General features: G+C 37.5%; 1 protein-coding gene across 2 annotated transcripts in view; it reads left to right on the top strand.

The window, feature by feature from the left end:
- The window catches only part of LOC121360444, a 225,767-nt gene that overhangs the window by 43,347 nt on the left and 164,347 nt on the right, over nucleotides 1–18,073 (top strand). Inside the window, exon 2 of one of the 2 annotated variants that reach the window (XM_041480280.1) lies at nucleotides 3,111–3,230. In XM_041480280.1, the coding sequence (XP_041336214.1) occupies nucleotides 3,175–3,230 (56 nt within the window). In that variant the 5' untranslated portion in view covers nucleotides 3,111–3,174. Of the gene's footprint in view, nucleotides 1–3,110; nucleotides 3,231–18,073 lie in introns of those variants that run through there. The other variant, XR_005956207.1, reaches the window with a different exon arrangement.

Here is an 18,073-nt window from a genome sequence, read left to right as displayed (position 1 = left end):
ACATGATCTTCCTTTTCTACACATGTTGGCAAAAGCACAGCCTCTGTCCCTCAGGTGCAGATGAGAAGATGAAGCCCAGAGAACCTGGTGTTGAGGACTCACCCCTCCAAGAGAACAACTCATATGGGACGGGGTCAAAAGATGGTTTGAAGTCAGACTTGTGGTTGGGAGCAGAACTTTACTGCATCTTTCTTTTAGTAAATGGTTCAAACCATAGAATTCTTAGGCAAAGCATAGAAGATTTTACTTAAATTTTATTTTAGTGTGGAAGGCAGCAGGCCATGGATATTTCATGGCAGTTTGTTCCAATTACACTTGCCTTCAATAAGAGGTTCTCCTCATTCCCTGTCCAAGGGAATGAAGAAGAACTGTAATAGCATTTAGCATTCAATGTCTCAGTATCATAAAATTTTGTTTTGGTGTTTTTTCTCCTTCCATGAGCTCAGTTGTCTCTCAGAGAATTTGGTTTTGTTTTGCTTTAGGAACAAAAATTTTTATTCCCCTTGTAGCTCTTCTTCTGACTTCCCACAAGATATTGATTTCAGAGAGGTATTTTGCAGCCCCTTATGAAAGACTTGCACTTTATAATTTTGAACATTATACCTTCTTATTCTATGGACTTTGATCCATCTTCACAATTTATATATTAAAAGCTAAGTTTGCTCAGCTATGAAGAAGAGAATGCTGGTGGTGGACCTCATTTCAGCATATTCAAAGTGGATTTGACCAAAGTTACTTGACACAGATGAATTTGTATCAAGTATTCTTCATAACTGCTTTTCCCTCAAAAGATCAGATTTGTTTTAGGGCAAAAGTACATGTTTCAGGTTATTCTATGCTTTTTACTAAGAATGACTTTCACTGTGAATGTGAATAGGGACATCAGGTTGTGCAAACTGTTAATGAAGGAGAATGTCCTACTGTGCTACGAGTTTTATGTTGAATGGCTACCACTTGAGGGACTGAAATTTCCATTTAGTTCTTAAGCCACATGGCAAAAACAACACCAGTGCCTGATGGCATTAAAATATATATTTCAAAGGCTAGAAATGTTATGCAAAAAGTAGTTGAAACCCAAGAATTTTACTTGTGCATGGGTTCGTGTGTGGAGATATCTGTGTATGCTACTAAAGAAAACTAGTTAGAAGCACCTCAGGCTTGTTTTCGTGTCTGGATCTCATCTTCAGCATGTCCGTGTGTGATGGTTTGAACCATGGGTCTTTTGTGGTTTAGTCTTGCATCCATGTAACAAGATACCCAGACATGACAAACACGCTGGGACCGGTGTTATTAAATATCTTCATTAATGAAAAAGACGAAGGGATTGAGTGCACCCTTGGCAGGTTTTGCAGATGGCACCAATCTGAGGGCTGTGGGTGACACCTGAAGGATGGGATGTCATCCTGACCTAATTGTGGTTTTCCAGTACCTGAAGGGAGATCACAGGAAAGATGGAGAGAGACTGTTTAGAAGGGTCTGGAGTGACAGGACAAGAGGGAATGCATTCAAACTGACAGAGACATTTTTAATCAGAGGTTAGGAAGAAATTCTTTACTGTGGGGGTGGTGAGGCACTGGCACAGGTTTCCCAGAGAAGCTGTGGTTGCCCCATCCCTGGAAGCGTTCAAGGCCAGGTTGGATGGAGCTCTGAGCAACCCAGTCTGGGGCAAGGTGTCCTTGCCTGTGACAGGGGGTTGGAACGAAATGATCTTTACGGTCCCTTTCCAACCCATGCCATTCTATGATTTTATGATAATTTAACGTTTGAGATTCATGAAATGGATTTATATTATATTAGGTTAATTTGCTTTGTATTTATGTATACCTAAAATATGTATTACTTTCAACTGAAAAAGAAATTTATCTTGTGGAAATAGTTATTTAATCTCAGATACATCAGTTATAAGGAAAAATATTTCTATTCTGTCAGTAGGCACCTAGTTCACAAACTTAGAACAGATTATTGAAAAATATTTATTTTCTGTCTTCAATCATGGAAAGAACTTCAAACTCAAAAAGATACTTTGGTGCAAGATATTTTCACCTTGTCTTAAAATGATATAATTTAACCGTGGTCTGCATACCTTTAATTAAAACAGGGTGCTAATGGGGTTCTGACACTCCAGACAAAGTGGGTAAGAGAGATATAAAGTAATTTGTAGTTAATATAATAAAGTATTACATTGGTCTCTTGGAAACTTGATTGTCACACTACTGAAGTTATGCATGTTTACAAACTATCTTGAATTTTGTTCAAAACCTTTTGAAAAGAGAATACCTGAAGATAATGTTGATACATCTTCTATATTTTTTTAATTTGGCTTTGTCTTTCTTGTGGCCTCAGCTTGCACTAAAATAATCAGCTTCTCCCTATCCAGTTTCCCTTTCTCTGTGTGTTCATATTGATTGTATATAAGTCTGTGTGGATTTAGGAGCAGTTTTGACTTCAGTTAATGCATTACCAGAAAAAATAATGAAATTCTAGTTATATGACCATCTATTTGATCAACATAGATCTCTTTACTTCAATTTTGTCTAATTCTACAGTGCTTATCTTCACACTTCTACAATTAAGTGGTGGTGTCACCATCCCTTGAGGTCTTCAAGATGCTACTGGATGTGGCACTCAGTGCCATGGTCTAGTTTAAAAAGTGGTGATTAATTTTCCATCATAAATGGTTGTGTGGGATATTTTGAAACTGTTATCATGGTAGTCAACATTCTATAAATACTGGATACTTGGCAAATACATAAGAGCTTATAAATTTTTACCTGTCTTCACTTCTAAGCTATTATAAACTCTCTACTTCTAAATGGTGAAAATCAGTTTTTCAAAGAAAAGCATTTTATTATATTTTTAAATAAAATCCATAAAAACATGGCTTGAACTCTAGAAGTCAAGTTGAATTTGCCAGTTTGAGAAGGGGGGAAGGTTTTTTGTTTGTTCCTCCATTTGTTTTTGTTGTTGTTTTTTTAATTCTTTTTTCTTCTTTGTGAAATATTGAACTTAACAAGTGTGATTTGAACTAAAATAATATTGGAATTATACAGCTCAGTGTTTTTACAGAGTCTTTATTTCTGAAAGAACTGTGATTTGGTTTTATTTTACAGGACTGGAAAGAAACGTTTTCCATAGATGTCAGCTTCTGTCTGCTGTGATGCTCCAGTCTGAGTGATGCCACGTTCAGCACTGAGTAGTACTGGCAAAGGAGAGCAGCTTCTCACAATGAGGTAGGTTTCATTCTCTTCCACAGGGCCTGATGAAGTTCTTCAGTCACTTTTCTGTTTAATATGAGTGAAGTCAGACAGGTATTCCAAGTCTGACTTCACCTTGACTTGTCATTGGTTTTGGTGGCTTTCCCTGTGTTGGCATTTAGCCAAGAGAGTAGTTAATGAGTCCAGGTGTTGTAGTGGGCTACAGTGTTCCATGAGCTTTCCTTCGTGTCACAGATTTGTTCCAGAGCATTCTTGGGCTGTTGTGACTGTTACCTGTGACTACAGGTGCACTCTGTAGTCCCTGTGCATGTCATTAGAAAGAGCATATCTTAGTTAACCTTCCTCAGGCAAAGTTACTTCCTAACAGAATGGTTTCAGGAGAGTGATTTGAGGAAGGTTTGCATGTCGTTCTTCTTCTTATTATTATTATTATTGTTAGACATAATCTGTGCTCAAAGGGCAGTACAATGAATAGGTATTGCCTAAAGGTCTTGGTTCGCTTTTACTATTTTCTCACTGGTGGTAAAAGACATATTGAGGTGAGAGTTTGTTACTTAAACATGGGACTGGTAAATATGACACAAAACATGCAATAGACCCACAGCCATCTGGAATGGCAGCTGAGCCCTTGGCAGGATTCTGTAGGGTATGCAAAATGCATGAGTTGCCTCTGCTTAGCAGTCCTATCCTATATGTTAGATTTCTCTTTCAGGAAACTGTAAAAACTGGTTCACTTTAGATTGTGATAGACTGTAATCCCAGATTCAGAGGTGATGTTGGAAATGAGGGGCACCAGGAGACCTGCAGGGAAAGAAGGGTTGAAACAAAGCAAGTAAAACTAGGAAGGTGTTGGACAGTAAGGGGGGGGTTAATTTATCTTATTTTCCATTGGTTGCCTTTCCTACTTATACTTTTCATGAGCTAGCGAGTGACATCTTTCCTGAGTTATTCTGTTGTGCATTATTTCACAAAAAGAAATGTATTAATTGCTCTGTGCTGTACTGCATCCCCTCATTGTGTACCAAGTGTAAGGGAGAATATTACAGTCGGTATCTGACATGTGGAACTAATTTGCCTCTGTTGGAGTTCAGGGAGAGGTCTTGGCTATAACAGTGGATGAAAACACCAGGAATTATAGGCACCTCACCTCATGATGCTTCATTTGTAGTTTACACTTGTGATGATATACTATGGATAAAATATGGGGACCATATCTTGGCCCCATTGGAATCAGTAGGAGTTTTTCTCTTAATTTCAACTAGGCCATGACCCTGGGAATCTCTACTGGCTCCTGGTGAAGGATTTGTTCTATTGCTGCCCCTAACTAGACCTCCTTTGAGGACTAAGTTTTTAATATTGCTACCAAATCTGCTTCTTAGGTAATAATTCTCTCTTATTGAAGTTTATTTTTTCTTGATTTAGGATATCCTATGCTTGAAGGAAACATGTTTCTATACCTATATTTTTCTGTCCTTAAATATGACCATATCATTATGGATAATTGTAGACTGAATCTCAGGAAATAGTATCTGATGAAAAGATAAAGGACTTCAGAAAAATTTATCAAGGGATAGGGTGGCAATCCTACAGGTGAGGTATTATTATGCAAGAACTGCAGGAAACAAGGCTTAACTCTGAGAGGAAGACTAGATAATGTAATAGCTCTTTAATATCTTCAGTTTCTATGACTGCAAATTCTTTCATGAGCTTATGGTGGATTTTCCCCTTACTAACAGTTTGGATTTGATAAGTTTAGCTTTGTCTGTGGATGAAAAGATATACTTCAGTATTCTTGCTATAGTAATAGGTTCTTTCACACTCTCACATCTGAAGCATGTGCTGCCCATAGGTAATTCATAACTTAGAAATCCTTTGACTAAAGGGCACCAGAATTCTTATTTTCTACACAATATTTTTTTTTCTATCAGCTGATGAGTGGAGCTCTTTGCTCTAATATATTCCACTTATTGTATAGCGCAGCCATCAGAGTACACTAAAATTGTTGTCTGACATATGAGGATAAAGCTTTGATTGCCAAAAACTTGAATGCTACACTAAAGCTACTTCTGACTCTGAGATATTTTTTAATGCAATTATTAATTGTTTCTGAAAAAGGGACAGATGTGAAATGCTGAGTGTGCTCTTGTCTGTTATTTGATTTATCTGTTTCAATATCTCAGGTTCATCAGCTCCTATTGGAAGTATCATTCTATTGGTGTATCTTGTTTTAGGAATTTTACAATATTTTTCATTAGAAATCTCTCCCAGTTTGGGCTGGGTTTTAAGAAGTACACGGTTTATGCAGTACATCTGTCCACATGCATCTGTATGCTCTGTTGGGAGCTTGAAGCTGAGTGGTAGAGATATCAAAAAGGTTCTCTTCTGCATGCTCTGGCCCAAGTGTCCGTATGAATGTTCTGTTATGTTTTGTTACACAAAGCTGGGAGGGAAGGCCGTGAAGGTGTTGAGCCATTTTTTGCCTAGTCCTATGGTGCTAATTTACCAGTTTCTGCTCCCTGCATTTTGCATCATTCCTTTAAAACTGTGTACAAACCATATTTTCCATCTTGAATTCCTTTGCCTTTGCTCTCATAGATAAGTATCATGGCTCTGGCCAGTGTCTAAGATGGTTAACATTGCAGAGGGGATGGGGGTAAAATATTATCACCAGGGAAGAATCATGATGTCTGTCCACTATGGGTGTTGCTTCTTTTAGTTCCCTGTGCTCTTCTTGGTGTCCTTGTTTTGTCACCTCCTGTAGAGATCTGTGAGAGATGTTTAGGGCAGTCATGCTGACTACATGTATATTATCTAACTAATGAACCAAAATACTGAGTCTTGCTTGTTCCTGTTATTTTGGATCAACTCATGGAATCAATATTAATATTTTGCTTTGTTAATTAACTTGCCAAAGCAAACCACTTATTCACCTGAAAGAGTACCCAGAAAACAAGACCCTAGTGTTCTTCTCCTCACAGTTGTTACAGATACTTTAGTATTTGAAGTATCCTGTAGGTATAGTCCTACACTAATTTGTAAAAAATCGTAGTATAAGTAAATCCATTTTTTAATACAAGATTTTGTAGTGATAAGAATGCTTGATGGAAGGAAAATGATTTACTGCAATTTGTAACTTGGAGAACACAATCCATTTGACTCCTTTTTCTGTATAATACAAAGAGTTCATCTGTTGCACAATGTTCATTTTTAATTAAACATTTTATCATAGCACTGCCTTTTATTGACATTCTTCATAATAGAGCTGATACGATCTTGACCTACTCTTCAATACAGCAATGTATAACTCAATACTCTGGCACACACTGTTCCCTTTGGAATTAAACCCACGCTTTTCTGATTTAATTTTAAAATTGTATGTACTTTTGGTCCCATTTATTTACTTTAACTATTTATACCCCTTTTGACTTATACATTTTGGATGCAATCATTTCTTGGGCTATCCTGTATGCTCAAGCTTTTACCTAGCTGGACCACTTTTTAAAATCTTTTTTTCCTTTTTTAATATCTTTTTTAAGTTTTGCAATAAGAGGTAATTTATCACCTAATCTTGTTTCCTACTGTACCTTTTATGTACAATTTTGATTAGGTGTGCTAATTCACTCACTGTTGCCTTAAGCACAGGTTCATAGAATTTCTGCTACCACAGAAATTCCTTTAGATACTTCATGACAGGAGATTCCTGAAGATGTCCCCAAAGATGAACAACGAAGCTGATCCCTGTCAGTAACCTTAACAAACCCTGTGATATAAAGCTTCCCAGGACCATGTGTTTAGCCATACTGATAAGCACCCTGTAGCTTGGCAGGATTTTGTCACCTCCAGAGGACCTGCACCGGGGAGTGGGAACCAATCCCTTCAGCTGGTAGTGGCTGCTGTGGTGCTGCTGACACAGAAGAGATCTGGAGACAAGCTGAACACAGAGCAACATCCAGAGGGAATAAGCCTAAAGTACATTTCCAGGGCTTGCTGTTTCCTGCACAGGGTTTTAGTGTTCCTCTAGATGGGAAAAACAGAATTCTTTAATATTTTGCTGCAGCAAATCACCCCTTCTGAGTTGAGCACCCACCGTAATCACCTAAATTTCTGAGGACCGTCAAGTGTTGCAAGACCCCATTTCTCAGTAATCTCCACACCTCTTGCTATATCAGCTGTGTCAGATGATAATGACTCAGCTACCCCATGCTTCTCTTTCATACTTTGCAGTCAGTTTTGCTGCTCATCCTTCTCATGCTGCAGGCATGTTCACTATAAATGTTTCACTGTTCACTATAAATGTGTATTGATTTGGGCTGATAAATTTGAGGTAGTTTAATACCCATTTGAAATTATTTCATGTAATAAATTGCAGAAAATGCAGAACTGCCTTGCACTTGAGAAGAGCTTTAAAGAAGGGGGACTATTCAACTGCTGAGGATGTTTTCTTACATTATGGCAGACTTTTTAATCTTGCTTGGTCAGCAAAGAAATTAAAAATCACACAGGGCCTATGACAGTATGAATTTACCATGTGCCAAATGTGTATCTTTCAAAGTTAAAACTTCCAACCTCTTTGGTCTTCAAAAAGCTCCACATCTTCATGGATAAATAGGTATGTAATTAATTTAAATAAGTACTTACTAGATCTCTGAACTAAACTTAGATTTCTTTTTTTGGCATATTCTTTCTCCAAATCTACAAGAAAACATACTGCCATGTTATTGGAAACATGGAGTGCATGACTTGAAAGAGAGAGTGCATTGAGCTTTTTCAATTGTTCTAAAAGGGAACAGTTTATGAAAAAGGAGCAAGTTCATGGCCTTCTACACCCACCTGAGTTGGAGAATTGTGAAAACACAACCAAGGTGTCCCTGGGGTACCTAGGACCTTGTCAGCACAGGTGACACAAGCCACAGGTGCCTCTCTGTCTTGGTTGCCTCTGTCATCCAGGCTGGATTGATGAAGGCAAATCAGGGAAATGCCAGCAGAGCCCCAGGACACTGTTGGCAGTGCAAACACAACTAAAACACTACAGGCACAGGGCATCACCATCCCCAAGAGAGGAGGGGCAGTGACAACGCAGAGAATGAAAAAGCAATCAAACTGTTTGCTGTATCTAGTCCTGAAAGCTCACTTGTTTAAACCAGAGCTAAGGCATATCAGGTGAAGCTTCCAGTTACATTAGAGGTACTGGACATCGCCACTGAAATAAAGATACTGAATTTTGATCATATGGTGGAGTAGAGAGGCTCAATTTATGCATATCCTGCATAAATTCTGCATCTATCTTTTAGATGCAGTTACTGGAATGAACTTGTTTGCTCTCCCTTGCTCTCCCACCCTGGACAATCCTCCAGCTGACATGATGAACAGGGAGAAGTAACATGGGTGTTTTGCTTTCTCACTTTGTTTTATTGGGTTTTCTTGGTTTATACCTCTGCAACTTCAGTCTGGCTCACAGTGCTTGAGCTCACAGAAGAAAATGGGCAAGCTAGGATGGTCACTGGCTGCTCTGCAGATGCATTGGTATTGGTTTTTAACAGTTTTTTAACACAAGCAGTCTTCTAGGTATTTTCTAAAATTAATAAAATAATATCCTGGGGTTTTAACATACTTAAAGCATGTTTAAAAAAAATCTGTTGTATTTATGGGTGAAGATTTGTGTACATGTTCTTTTATTTATGGGAGACTCTAAAGCACATCATTTCCCACCATCTTTTTACAGAAAGTAAAGTAAAATATTTATGGGCAAAGAACCCCCTCTAACATCTGCTTCAAATGGTTAATTTTTCAGTGTAAATTTTGAGAAGTGTTTTCAAATGTTCATTTTCATTAAAACCATTTTAAATGCAAAAAATAGCTTGTTTTTAGTGACAGAACTCAAATAAATGTAGATCTTATTTCCCCAATAAGAAATATTTTATATAGTTAAAAAACCCAAAAAACTTGCTTAGCTGTTGTTTTTTTATTCACAGATACAGCCTCATCAGAGGGAAGGTGAAAGTGGGATTTAACTAAGTCTGTAATCTCATTTCAAAAGATGTGTTCAAACTTATGTCAATGAGTATTTTGAATCCCCATCCTTGGTCACACCCTGTATGTTCCCTGTGCAGTGTAGAGTCTGGCACAGGGAGCAAAACCATGGAAGGACAAGTCCCAAAAGGGCCACAGTGGTGGAGATTGGGGTGGCCTGAGCCACTGTAGGTGGCTCTGGCTTTGCTGATGGCAAATTACCAGCTTTCTAAAACTCATGAAAATTCACACCCACTTGATGTAAAGTCTAATTTGCTTCTGTGCACACTCAAGACAGGAAAAAAAGTGTTCTAAGAAGAGGCGAGTTAGGTAGCATTGTTGTTTCTGTGTATATTTGTTTAGTGCTTTAGATTTTGTTGCAAGACAAAGTCTCTTGACTGTGTGCTTTGCTTGCATTCAGCTCCTTAAGAAGGGATGTGTTTTGTTTATCAGCTTATTAGCTGACAAAATAGCATTCAAAGTTAGTTTTAGAGAACATTATTGGAATATTACAAGGACATTATTTAGAATGAGTGGATAAGCTTTATTTTGTTGATGTTTTACTGGGGTTTGCCCATTCTAAATCTCACTATTTTATAGCAAACAGTTTAATGATTCATGAAGTGCCAAAGTTAATTGCTTAGATACTGATCTTAAATTCCTGTAAAAATAAATCTATTGACCCTAATAATTTGATTCTAGTACATTATTAATATAAATATTTAGAGTGTTCTCTTACATTAAAAAAAAAAAAAAAAAGAACCAATCCATCTCAGTATTTGGACCTTTTTAAGTTCATGGGTGGTCATGTAGGAAATACATACTGTACCTAGAGTATGTATATGTAAAGTAATGTGGGAAATAGGAAGATGGAGAAAGCTGTCTCTTCACTTAAGACATTTAGCTAGAACTTGCAAGGTGTGAGTTAATTTACTGAATTCTACTGTGAAAAATCTAACATTTTCCATGATTCCCCATGCATGATGGATACTTTAATCTCATGGGAGAATGTGAGAATTTTAATAGATTCTTTTGCAGAGCCTGCATTTTAGTAGACTTGCCATCTTTTTATAAGATGAAGTTAATTTCCTGCAATTTTTGTTTCTTCACCTTTCCCTTAGCTTTATTTTATCGCAAAAGCCTATTAGAGCAGTCAAAGTTTTTATTTTGAATTGGATAAAGTCAACAGATTTTAGCTCTGAATTGTGTATATATGATGCATAATTTTTATGCAACTTCCTGCTAGGATGTTCTCCTCCTCCCTGCACCCAAATGCACACTGAATTGCAGTTTTGGTGTGAATTTAACAAAAGGACATTCTTCTGCTCTGCAGTTTCTCTCAGTTTTTGTATTTAGTGGTGTGATATGGCAGCTTTCACTATATCCATAAAATATGAATGAGCATCAATAAACTATCCAAGGGAAAGGAGTTTTAAGGAAGTGGTTGAATGAGGAGAGGGTGACTGTACAAAAAATCCCTGGAAGTTCTGTCAGTACATACACAGGTAAAAAAGGAAGAGGTCATTTGGGCAAGAAGGTCTGTAGACACCCTGTTGAAATTGTAAATTCAGTATGTAGACAATTCATTGAAATTGTAAATTCTACGTGGCATTTGGTGTAAGGAAGCTCATCCTCTGTTCCCTGTGCTGCTCTCCAGGGATTCACAGCCTGCAGTCACAGCCACACCCACCGGCCAGCAGATTGTGTGGGGAAAAAAACCAACCTGCAGCAAGTATTTGCTAGAAAGTCCCACTTGAACAAAGCATTTTAACTGACTCCTTAGGCAGTTGCAAGCATTTGTGGAGAATTAACAAACAGAAAAGACCCTCTTTTCTCCGCAGCCAGGAAAAGAGCACAGTTTTGTGCTCTGAGTGACCAGTCACGCATCGCGAATAACGAATCGTGATTGTTCCTATCGGTCAGTTAAAAACTGTGTCACAGGGTCAAATATGTTTGCATACTCTGCTCTAGGACTTGTGGCTAATGAAGTAATTAATAACACTTGTGACCTATTTGCAGACACCTGGTGAACAAATTTAAGGGCTCTATCCATTGGCTGTACTTCCCAATTCCAGCAGCCCTAGCTAAAAATGTGTAAAATCTAGACTAGAACAAAATAAGTTTCATCATGTGATTGCAAAGTCCATCCTCAACACCTGTGGTGATACATCCTTTATTGATTGGAATAGTACAGATGATGGATTTTGGTTTTGTGAGCCCGTTCAGTCCAAACCAAGAGATCTATCCAGGCCTACAGAACCTTGAAATACCTGTATTCAGTCATCTTTAAAGTATGAGATACTGTCACAGTAATTATATTCTTTGATTAATATATGCAGTAATGATTCAGACAAGCACTGTTCAGAGGTAGGCAAAGGTCTAATCTGCTTTTCCAGGTGTTTGTACTTACTGCAAGGATCAAGTTTTTTGGTGGTCGCCAGGCAGAAAAGGAAGCCTTGGTGGGTGAAATGATGAGCAGGATTGGTCCCAGACACTCAGCTTCAACCTTAAAACTTTCCTTATTCCAGTGATTACTGCAAGCAGAAATATCTTCCCAAATGAGTGCGAGGAGGAGGGAGTGGAGGCCCGGGTTGGGAGCATGTAAAACTCAGAACCACAAGATTTTAAATTCCATTGTATAATTAGTGCAGCTATTGTTTTTCTGGGACTGATGTGCTGCTCTAAAGAACAAGTGAAAACTGCATCAGTCTCTGCATTTCACACTGATTTTTACTTTAATATCCTATTTTTTACTTTCAAAAGAAAAAAAAAGTTTTAAGGAAGAAGTAAAGGGTGTGTTTTGGTTAGAAAACAACATGTAAACTTTATGAAGTCTAGTTTGTAAGATCTTTAGCGTCTCTCTTGCTTTTTGTTCTGTAATTGATTACTAGCACCCCCTTTAACCCACCTTAAAGGGCAAGCAGGAAATTCATGTTTTCGCTCATCAGCCCGTCCCTCTGAAAAGCGTTCAATATTAAACCAGTTTGCAAGGAGCAAAGGCAGAAGAAACAAGAGGCCCAGTTAGACCGTGGCAAGGTTAGGAGATGCATGTCTGGTGCCTGCAGCAAATATCAGCTCTTGTTCCTGTACAATTTTTGCATGGGGAGACCAAGTTAATTGGGGTATGGCTCTGTTCTTTCCTTTATGTGTGACCTTTTATTATCTCTGTGGCCCTGTAGTTCATGCAGTGTCATAAAGCTGTGGGAAAGTCTTGCAGCTGGTGTTATCAGCTGCTGGAAATTAACTTAAAAATTGAAATATTTGTGTTTCCTTTTGCCTGAAGGTGTCTGGGAGTTTTTAAATTGCTATGAAGGTGCAATTATTGTAGTTGTTATTTTGCTGAGCATTGCTTGTGTATCTTTTTCCCTTCTTTCTCTCTTCTTCTTTCCCCCACTGCTTTTCAGTGCAAACTGTGGGCTGGCAGTCAGGTGTTGTGCTGGGGCAGGGGGGTTACTTTAGGAGGGGGGTTACATGGCATAATTCCCACGAATGTAGGAGGAGGATGAAAAAGATAAAGAAATTTTGTTTTTCTGAGCTAGAGGATTCTCTGCATGACTTCCCCACTGATGGGATCATGTGCTTTCAGGCTGAGATTTTATTAACAATTCAAATGGAAATTGAGGGCACAGGAGGAGCAGATTCTCACATAAACTTGATCTGTCCATGAATGCAGTTCTCTGTTTGCCCTGACCCTGCATGGCTTAAGACACTGCCTGTGAGGCCTGAGTGCCAGACACAAAGACCGAAATGAAAAGCAAGCACATTCCAGTAGTCTGCACAAAGGCAATGGAGCAGTTTCTAGCCGTCTCCCCAGGGAGAGATCTTATCTCCTTGCAGCTAAACCCCTTTAGAGTGTTTATTTGTACTCTAGCACCCGAGGTTTATGAATTGATATGGATGCTGATTAAACTGTAAGTTTCCTCGCTGGGTCTTTTTGGGAGACACGGAGGTGTTCCACGTGTAATTTCTTCCCAAATTCCTATCGATATTTATCAAAAAAGGTTGCTTTGCTTTCCTGGAGAGGAGACGCAGGCAAGCACTGAGGGAAAAGGTTGTCCAGAAAGTACATTCGTTAATTAAAGTCATCCCCATCCTCGGGAGAGTTTTGCAGAACTTTGTCTTGAGGAGACATGCTCAGAGCGGCGCGGAGAGCCAGCGGCGCAGCGCTGGGGAGGCCGCCCTGAGTGGCTGCGGCGATGAAATGTGCTGTGCACGGGGGGACCTTGTGCTAGGGAGGCACAGGCAGGACACGAGGCCAGGTTGCTGTGGCCACATCTGCAGGGCCATCGCTCTCCGCCAGTGGCAGTCGGCGCGGGATGCTGCCTGCCGGGAATTCTGCCGGGCCGGAGAGACAGGGGGTGGGCAACGGCGCTTTGCTGGGGGTTTTGTCATTTCTTTTTGAGGCTGGAGAACACATCCCAGTGCAAGGATATCATTCATACTCCCTTGATGTTAATATTGTGTCAGTATATTGCTAATAATGTCAGTACATAGTGGAGATTCCTTAATCAAACTATGAAACATTGATACTTCTGGCTCTCCTAAACAGGCTTCCTTTTATGAAAACTCCCTGAAACAGTAGGAAAACTGTAAAAACCCAAATGTGTTGACTGTGTTAATTCCAACGAGTCACAATATTAATTGTCCTAGTTTTCCTTATTTTCAGCTACAAAAGAAAAGGAAAATAGCCTCAAAGCAAAAGCCAGCAACTTTTAGATAGGAAATCATAACCATATGTTCTTTAATTTTTCTTATAGTGTTTAAAAGTTTCAAACTTTTTGATACTCCTGAAAGTATTTAAATTAGCAGGAAGAGATTAGCAAGAGATATTGATTCAAATAGTTTTGGTCCCTTAATTTTATGGGTTTATATTACCCAAAATTAATGGTCGTACTTAGGCAAATTGTCAGTAATTGGTGACAAAATTGCTTTATTGCTTTTCTTTCATTTGCTGCTAATTAACGGCCCTACATTATGAAGTTCAAGCCTCTTCTGTATTTCTCCTTCTCCATAAATATTAGTGGTAATGTGTTGGGCTAAACTTTTTTCTTCAGTGTATGCAGTAATTGCCTTATAGAAGTGTGATAACAAACAGCTTTCTAGCATGATTTATAGAAATGTGATAACAAACACATTTCTGGCAAGATTTTTTCTGAAAGAATATAAATGTTATTTGCTTAAGAGCTTGAAGTCATTTTGATATGAAAGAAACGTTAGTAACATAATGTGTTCATTGATTCATGTGATAAAACAATAGTTTTTCATATCAAAATACTTCCTAGTAACTTACTCAGCAGTGACTTAATAAAATCTGGACTTTGCTTTGTTTTACCAGTTAAAACTCCCTTACCTCTCTCCTGCTAGTTTAGAGTGTGTTTGAGAAAAAAGGTTCCTTTTCAGTGGACTGGAATAACACCACAGAATTTTTCATCATATTTTCCACCTGTTAATGTAACTGGTATTTGGTACAGAGCAGTATTTATCCATATTTCTCCAAACTAAATTATTTTAATGATACATAAATGTATTAAAGTCTAAAATAGATGCAGTAAATAAAAGCCACTTCTAATTTGTTTTTTTTTTTTTTGGTTTTTTTTTAATTTTTAATACAAGAACAGTGGAAAAAATATAGTGTGTATTATTTTTTTGTTTTCTAAGATTTTTTTAAAAAGTAATGAATATATATCACAAAATTTGATATTTTTATCACATACTAAAGTAGAATAATGAAGCTAAATAACAAATTGACTACTAAAAGGGAGTTTTAGTGGCCTTGTAAGAATAAATTAGTAATAATTAGTAAAAAATTAGTAATAAATTAGTAAAAATTCATAAAAGCAAAATAATTTTCAAAATATAAGGGGAAATAAACTTTTATAGTTTCACAAATTCTCCATATTTCTCTGCTGTCTAATCTTGTATTGCTAAACCAAGAGTAAATGGTACCTTTCACTGGTAGAGGATTGCACCAAGGATAAAATATTGCCTCTGTGGTTGTTGACAAAGTTCTGTTTATCTTTAATCTGAGGTATACTCAGAAAGTTTTCAAAATTGTGTTTTACTAATCTTTGAAGTGTTTTTTTCATCTTTTGTCTGAGTTATGCTTGACTTTTTTCTATTTATATATTAATGAATATTTATTAATGTGTTAATATTTCAGTCATAGTGATATTATGTAAATAAATCTTTAGAATCACTGAATTTTATAAACAAATTGTTATCTCTTTTTGACATGTTTTTTTTAAAATGTGTTCTCTCCCAAAAGAAGTTCTGAGAAAAAGGAGAGAGAAAAATTTAGTTGCTTTGTTGTGCTTGAATGTGAAGATGGCATTGCTGGACTTCAGACTTCTGTGTTTGTCTGCTCTGAGTTTGACCCCCGGAGGGAAGCAGGTATTCCCTTGCAGTGCCTACATATACTGCATGTTCTAAATTTAGGTATTTTGAGTTTCATCATAGATAATAAGCCAAACTTAGGTAAACAGTATGACTTCTCCTCACAAGTAAATGAAAGGAAGAGGAGAATAATTAGGATCACTAGAATTAGGCAGAACAGTGGCAGTCTGTGGTATAAAATGTGAATTTAATCTTGCCAGAGAATCTGCCCACAGCATTCACTTGTCAGTGCCTGACATAGTGCTGTCTTAGGCTGCCATTTGAGCAGCCATTTATGCTGCTTTGCTGAACTAACCACACTGAAAACCAATGAAAACAAAGGGATAGTTCTTTGGGGAGGGGGATGGCTTTCATGGCAAAGATGGCCTTTGAATGATAGCTGAGTGTGTTTTTGTAGGTTACTAGAAAGCAAAACAACACTTCTGTAAATTGATGTTGATAAGGGATTAAATTTATGTTTTTTTTGTGTGTTGTGATGAAATACAGACTCAGTTGATAAAACATTTTATTGTAAACCACTGAGAATTTACCACATGGATGGAATTGATTGAGGAGAAGGTTCTGTCTTCATATGGAAATCTGTGAAATTTGCAAGTGTTTTTGGAAATCCCAAATCTTCTAAATGTTACTTAAAAATTAAGTAAATTAGAAATTCCTTAGAATTGCTTTCCATTTATTTTGACATCCTTGGGAGCTATCTTGATTAATGCATATTGAACTTGTCATAAATGGTGTCTAGCTTGTACTTGGTGTATTTCTTCAGCTTTTGGCTGTGGTTTTTGTCCACTGATACAAGAAAGGAAAGGGGAGGGAAGGAAGCCTCTTGCCCTCAGCCCCCAGTTTGCTCTGCCCCTTTTGTACATGGAAAATTTTGTTTTCCCTGCCTTCACAGAGTGAGCACCAGGGTGAAATATGTGCTGCCTGATCTGTTTGCTCTTCACAGCAATGCAAGTGCTCCAAAGGGTCAACCACACCATCTCACTTCTGTTACCCAAATTGAGTATCTAATCTGGGCTTTTTCCAAGGTTGTATGGGCATCCTTCTTTTGGCCTTTTAGAGTAGCAATTTTCTTCTCACTGACTCTGTAGGCACCCTGAAGTCATGGTGTTGTTACTTCTATGAAACTGTGGCTTTAGGACTTCCCAGCTTGCTTCCTTCTGCGAATGTTGTCAGCTTTTCTGGCAAATTCTATGATTTTGATGTCTAGTATTTAATATTGGCCATACACTAATAAGGCATTGTCTGCTATATGTATAAGGTATTTCAGCTCTGACTTCTGTGCATGGAAGTTTTCAATGATACTTTCCATATTTTTTGGCTTTTCAGTAGTAATTTTTAAAGAAAATACATTAATCTTAACAAGTCCTGGTCAGTCCTGGGTGAATGTAACCTCAGGGGACAGTCATCAAATTTAAAAGTTCTTTTTATTTTAATTTTTCTATTGATAATTCAGGTTTAGATACTGTTCTGAAAGATGAGAAGTATATACAGATTATTTTTTCAGTATACTTTTAATAATACCACCTGTTTAGTGATCATTAATGTAATTTTACTTAAAATTGGATATATTATTGAAAATTAGTTCCTTTTGCGTCTACTGTGTAAATACACTTTCTAAAAAAAAAAAAAAAAAAAAAAAAAAGAACTGAAACTAAAGTTGTTGCATGCCTAAATTTGATAAATAGGGATGACTCAAGGAATCTTTCTACTTTGGGGAGTCATAATTTTCTCAGTCTCCTACCTACAGCCAAGTCATATTTGATTGTTGGTACATGAAGAAAAGATAAGGGAAAAAAAAGACTGAGCATGGGCGTAATAATGAAGAAACAATGCAGCACAGTCAACCAGGCATGAAGGATTATGTATTGAAGCTAAGAGGCCAAGTGTCTCATCAGCTGGATTTTAATAGTGCCTGGCAGAAGTGCTTGTACTTGTACAGCAATTGTTTTAATATCTAATTGTGTTTCAAGCTGAAATATGACAGTCTGTCTTGAAACATGAAGAGAACATTTCCTGTGATGCAATGTCTGAGCATTTCTTTACATACTGAACTGAGACCAGAAAATTGGTGATACTTGTGTTTTCAGATTCCAGGAGCTTCCTAATTATGCATAAGTAAAGCTGTATCCTGTGCAGTTTTACTATTGTTATTTCTTTCCTCTTCCTGTCTTTATAAGTCATCTTGTTTACTGCATTCACTTGTAATAACTTGTGCCTTCTTTTTTGTTGAGCTGTTTTTGTGGTTTTTTTATACTATTAGCTGCTTCATTTGCTAGTTAGGAGAATACCTGGTTTGGCATGGGGAGTTTAGCTACAAAAGCAATGTACACTTTAAATATAAATGTGACCCAAAGCTGACATCTGAATTACGCGCCTGATAATCTAGCATTACCCTAGCAGAGTCAGGAGTAAAAGATTGTCATAAATGAGGCTTAGGAAAAAAAGAAGAGTTTAAA

This window comes from Pyrgilauda ruficollis, unplaced genomic scaffold (genome assembly GCF_017590135.1).
Source record: "Pyrgilauda ruficollis isolate IOZ18807 unplaced genomic scaffold, ASM1759013v1 scaffold50, whole genome shotgun sequence".
NCBI lineage: Eukaryota > Metazoa > Chordata > Aves > Passeriformes > Passeridae > Pyrgilauda > Pyrgilauda ruficollis.
This window is presented reverse-complemented; position numbering and strand designations above follow the sequence as displayed.